This window comes from Aegilops tauschii, chromosome 7 (assembly GCF_002575655.3).
Source record: "Aegilops tauschii subsp. strangulata cultivar AL8/78 chromosome 7, Aet v6.0, whole genome shotgun sequence".
NCBI lineage: Eukaryota > Viridiplantae > Streptophyta > Magnoliopsida > Poales > Poaceae > Aegilops > Aegilops tauschii.
This window is the reverse complement of record NC_053041.3, coordinates 578,122,089-578,127,642: the sequence shown is the minus strand read 5'-3', so window position 1 is coordinate 578,127,642 and position 5,554 is coordinate 578,122,089. Positions and strand designations below refer to the sequence as shown.

At 44.9% G+C, this 5,554-nt stretch overlaps 1 protein-coding gene across 2 annotated transcripts; it reads left to right on the top strand.

Annotated features, from left to right (window-relative positions):
- The first annotated feature begins 479 nt into the window (after window positions 1-479).
- LOC109766249 (cold-responsive protein kinase 1) lies at window positions 480-4,541 on the top strand. Of its 2 annotated transcripts, none has more exons than XM_073505247.1 (7): window positions 480-722; window positions 2,515-2,557; window positions 2,672-2,787; window positions 2,868-3,078; window positions 3,168-3,408; window positions 3,661-3,811; window positions 3,924-4,541. In XM_073505247.1, exons 1-7 carry the CDS (start codon window positions 480-482, stop codon window positions 4,290-4,292), a joined length of 1,374 nt encoding a protein of 457 aa, XP_073361348.1. In that variant the 3' UTR covers window positions 4,293-4,541. The 2 variants fall into 2 exon arrangements, with proteins under 2 accessions (XP_073361348.1, XP_020180610.1); XM_020325021.4 differs by having other exon boundaries at window positions 485-722; window positions 2,334-2,557.
- The last annotated feature ends 1,013 nt before the right edge of the window (window positions 4,542-5,554 follow it).

Below are 5,554 nucleotides of genomic sequence, written 5' to 3'. Positions count from 1 at the left end.
GAAGAAATTCCCCTTTTCTCATTAAATTTGTATTACCAATGCACGATCGGACTTTTAACGGATTGAGACGAGCAAAACTCGTTCTAGCCGGGGTAATGTGAACGGGCCAGGTTGGTGAGTTGGATCGATGATCCCGCCCTGTGTGTTTCTTGTCTTGATCGGCCGGTCCTTTTCAGGCCGGAAACAAATGGGCAGTGATACGATGGCAAAAAGAATACTCACCACGCGCGCGTAAACCAGATCACGCCAGCTTTGCCCAGGTCAACACCCACGTCAACCCACCACCCCCAGCTATAGACTACCCCCAGCCTCGTCACTCCATCCATACCCCCCAACCCCACGCGCCGGTCCAAGCCCAGGACCAGGCCCAGGCCCAAAGCCCAGGCCCTTCACGCGGTCCGGGCTGCCGGGGCGGCTTACGGAGTCAACGATGTTGACCGCGCCACGGCTTCGTACTAGAAATGGCCAAGTCGGAGGAGATGGCCTGGCTTTCTTCCCTCCCCCTCGCTCCTCGCCTTCGCCCATTCCAACCTCCTCCGCTCGCTCTCGCCGCCGCCGGAGTCGGGCGGACCGCGGCGAGTTTCCCGCCAGCTTCGTGGGATCGGAGTATCTCCGCGTCGGGCTGTTGTTTCGCCGGTGCTCCGGTGGAGTGGAACCCCCGTCGGGGGCGGCGCCTCGCTGAGACCGCCGGTTTCGGCGCTCCCTCTCCTGCCGCGGTTCAGGTGAGCCTCGCTGCCTTTTCTGGATCCTGTACCCGAAGATTTCGATTTTTTTCCCTTTCCTTGCTCTCTGGTGGTCGCGCCGTTTCTGAAATTACTCGCTGTTGATGCTGCCGGGCCATAGAAAATAAGGCGATTGCAGGGAGTCGGCAGTTCGCGATCTGACGAGAGAAAATAGCTGCGGAAGCATCTACTCCTAGTAATCGGCCTGACTCTGACTGTAGCCCTTGCTTGAATTGGATGCTTTTGGATGAATCCACAACATAGTTATAGAGTTTCAGTAATCATATCTGCACCCTGTTCTTCAGTAACGCGCAATTGCTGGAACTTCCTGTTGGATTGCGATAGGGTGCGAGGATCCGTGGGAGTGCAGAAATGCCAGACATTGAATGCTACAGGACTGGCGACAGATACGGTGCCTGTGAATTGATTGAGCCCGGCCAATCTCGCATTGCTATGCTAGCTAGCCTTCAGAAATCATTTAGATGACAGCCCACACATGGCCTGTCCAATACCATGTGCTAGCTGCAACCACCCTTTCTGCTTAAGATTAAGAAGAAGGAAGCCGTGACGTGGTCTGGGTGCAGAATATCGTCTTTGTTTACTGTTGAGGTCTAGTAGCGCGTCTTCTCAGTGATCTCATCCGTTGTTTATTCCATGGAAAGAAACTTGTATGCGGTTTTTGGTTTTGTCCTCAAGTTCATAAGATATTTGTGGGGAACCGATCATGACATCGGTTCCTATCCAAGAAAGGTATAACTGGTCAATCAAGGAGACCATTTGGATTAGAAAAAAAGATGTGGTGGCCTAACCGCCTAAGGGCTACTTCCTTTGATTATGCATGTCATCACATACCACATGTCAGTTGCAACGTACCAAATCAGTGATAGTTGGTTGTTAGTTAAAACTCCACTGCCTGTGCAAAGCTGTCAGTAATGTTTCTGATGGGTAAAACTCTAGAAACATTCAAGTTTGAATCTAGGTGAAATGCTTTAGTGGCTTTGCTGTTACGATGGAAGTTTCTAAGAGCACCGAAAAATCTGGAGCATTTATCTTTGGAACCTTTTTTCCCCCATCCACTGTTAAATTTAGCCCATAATTCATGAGCTCTTACCTGTTAGTGTTTCTGAACCTTGTGAATCTAACTAAAGACTCTCAGTTATTATGTCAGCAAACTACGCGAGCAGTATTTGAACTTGAATTCTGTGTTTCAACTATTATTATGACCGAAATTCATTAACTATTTGCAGTCAGAATTCATGCCATCTTGTGTATATAGAATATCCGAGTCAAAATACATGTCAATTTAAACATTGGCGTAGTCTCCAATGTGACATTCTGACCATAGATTTCTATCATTTCTTTGAAAAAATCAAAAATGTGTTGTCTTTCACAATGGATCTTATCAATGTGATGCTGCAATGTTCGTAATTATTTCTACATTGATAGTCAAACCTAAAATGTTTGACTCACATGGATCTAAATAGCATGTATTTTGACTAGGACAAAGTATTTTTTATCTAAAAAGGAAATCTTGAATTGGACATGTTATACATTGCACATGCTACTTTTGTTAGGTAACACGTAACCGGTGTTCATGTTCTCCCGTTTCAGGATATAATCTCTGCTGTTGAAGGCTGATGATTGCTGTTATTGAACATGAAGGATGATGTGTCTGTGATTTGATCGATATTAAATTGATATCTCTACCAAGTGAATCACAGTACAGAGGTTTGTATTGTAGCTCGAGAATTGAAACAACTTGGTAATGAGTTGTTTTTCTCGCATTTTCAAGAGGACGAGCGGGGGTCAGCAACAAACTGGTCCACTCAATGAGGGTATGAGCTCTTATGCCCACAGTTTTGTTGAAAATCACTATTCAGAATATGATATCACTTTGTCACCTCTTTGTCATTCTGCCTTCGTTTTCACTTACATTTAATCTTTTGCAGACCTCCCGGGTGTTGAGAACATAACAAGATTTAGCTATAAGGAGTTGGATAGGGCAACTGCAAGATTTGACCAATCCAATAAGATTGGTGAGGGAGGTTATGGACCAGTTTATAAGGTAATACCCTATTTATTATGTATTGGATGCTGGACCTTAATTATTGCAAGTGTTTTAAAATCGCTAACTTGCCATTTCAGGGAACACTCAGGGATGGAACAGCCGTTGCAGTAAAGGTGCTCTCTTTGCAGTCTAGGCAAGGCGCGAGGGAATTTCTTAGTGAACTTATTACGATCTCTGATATTTCCCATGAGAATCTTGTCAAGCTTTATGGCTGTTGTGTGGAAGGAAGCCACAAGATCCTTGTCTATAATTATCTTGAAAATAATAGCCTTGCACAAACCCTTCTAGGTAGATTATCATTGCTGAACCTCTGTATTCTTTTGTTCCTAGAAAAATTTCAGATGCCGTAATCCTTCTTGGTCCTTGCCATTTTTCAGGTTCTCAGCAGCATAGCAGCATCCAGTTTAACTGGAGTACTCGAGTGAATATTTGCATTGGTGTTGCCCAGGGACTAGCATACCTCCATGACGGTGTCCGGCCTCATGTTGTCCACCGGGACATCAAAGCTAGCAATATACTTCTGGACCAGGATCTTACCCCGAAAATTTCCGATTTTGGCTTAGCGAAGCTTCTACCTTCGGATGTATCACATATTAGCACAAGAGTCGCAGGAACGCTGTAAGTGTAAACTATTTAATCAACCCTGTCTGCTTTGCTATATGTTTACTTGCCCTTTTTGGGTATGTTTACTTGCGTTTTCTCATTAAACTAAAATCCTAGTTTGTCTGATCCTTTGAACTTAGTGGGTGATAGGCTCTTATCGGTGCTGTTTTTCAATAAGCACATCAAGATTGAGAAATGAGGAAAAATAAAAAATATGATATAGATATCCCCTCTGTTGTTTTTGATCGCTGTAGTTTTTACCTGCAGAGGTTACCTAGCTCCTGAATACGCCATACGAGGACAAGTGACCCGGAAATCAGATGTCTACAGCTTCGGCGTTCTGCTGATAGAAATAGTCAGTGGAAGATGCAACACTGACACAAAACTACCCTACGAAGATCAGATTCTTCTTGAGAAGGTAGGTACAGGGCCCTGTTCTAACTTGTTCATCGTAGGCCTGTTTACTTAGTGCTATACTATCACGGTATTACCAAGAGATTACTGTTTACCAATCCTTTCTTCCTCTGCAGACGTGGGCATACTACGACCAGGGGCAGCTGGACGAGATCATCGACAGCTCCCTGGGCGACGACCTGGACGTGGACGAGGCGTGCAGGTTCCTGAAGGTGGGGCTCCTGTGCACCAAGAACGTGACGAAACGGCGGCCCGACATGTCGATGGTGACCCGGATGCTGAAGGGCGAGGAGGACGTGGAGTCGCATGAGATCACCAAGCCCGACGTGATCCGGGACTTCAGGGACCTGAAGCTGAGGAGCAAGGCCACGTCGTCGTCGCTGCTGACCTCCATCGTGGCGCGCTCCTCGCCGTCGTCGTCGTCGTCCACCGGCAACACCACCCGCACCTCCATCACCTTCACCGCCATATCGGACCGCCCCTGACCGAAGAGGCGCGCGGGAGGACAATAGACACGAAGAGACTGCAGAGAAAACTGTAGATAGCCGTAGCGCAGCCCAGGTTTTTCCTCTTTTCTTGTGGTTTGTATGGTCTGTGTGGTATAGTAGCCTTCATACTTTCATTCACTTTACTCTTTTTTTTTGGCGGGGCACTTCACTTGATTGTTTCTCTGTATAAAAGGGTTATACCCATTTTTTTTATCAATAGAAACCAAGCTCATGTAGTTCACAGCAGAACGATTCTCCCGCAAAGGTCATCACACAGCCTATTAATTAAACCCATTAAGCATCGGGAGATTGGCGGCCAACCAGCTATGCCACATGGCGCAAGCTGGTTGGCCGTGGTGAGAAAGCTTTTGGAAAAATCTTTAGATGGAGGTGTGAATTAAACCCATTAAGCATCAGGAGATTGGTGGCCAACTAGCTATGCCACGTGGCGCAAGCTGGTTGGCCATGGTGAGAAAGCTTTTGGAATAATTTCTAGATGGAGGTGTGAATTTTTTTAAATGTTTTTTAGATGGTGGTCCGAACCCCATGTATTTTTTAAATGGGGGGTTATGTAAAGTGGCGCTCGTTAGTAGGCTACGGTGCTAATTTTTTTCTTTTATCTTTTTTACTTCTTTTCTCAGATGCAAGATGGAGGTGAGGATTTTTTTTCTGAGATGTTTTTTTGTAGATAGAGGCGAGGACCTCATGTTTTTTTAAATGAAAACGCACGCACAACTTTCTCTCAAGCGGCACCACAGGGTGGCACCCCAACCACTAGTATGTATCAATGTATGCACTTCGACTCGAGTGCGAGCTTTTGGAGACCGAGTTACAAGGAGCTCGTTTTCAAAGTGCAATTTTCTAGAGCGTGAAAAAATTGAAATTTTTTGTGAACACTCATACGCATATGTATTACATATCTGCAAAATTTCATAACAGTATACTTTCACACGTGGCGTGCAAAAAGAAGAAGACAAATATATATTTCTAAAATGTGCTGATTGTTTTTGTTGTTGGGCCAGAATTTTGTTTTTTTGTACAACCTACAAATCACAATATTTTCAAACGTTTTTTCAGGCGTTCATGTTTATCACGTATAAGTTTCCATGCCTTTTTTGGATTTTTTAAAAACCTTTAAATATGACATTTGTTTTTCTTCAAATACCAAGCTCCAGGGAGCTTGGTTACCATTGACATTTTCCATTTCGACTTGCAGTATTCCATTTTTTATCACCACTGCCATTATTCCCCCAAACTGC

Bases quoted from the DNA above. Each gene is read 5' to 3' on its own strand.
- LOC109766249 (XM_073505247.1), top strand. From the start codon at position 480: ATGGCCTGGCTTTCTTCCCTCCCCCTCGCTCCTCGCCTTCGCCCATTC. The intron at 2,558-2,671 runs GTATGAGCTCTT...AATCTTTTGCAG, and splicing joins AACTGGTCCACTCAATGAGG to ACCTCCCGGGTGTTGAGAAC. The intron at 2,788-2,867 runs GTAATACCCTAT...TTGCCATTTCAG, and splicing joins GTTATGGACCAGTTTATAAG to GGAACACTCAGGGATGGAAC.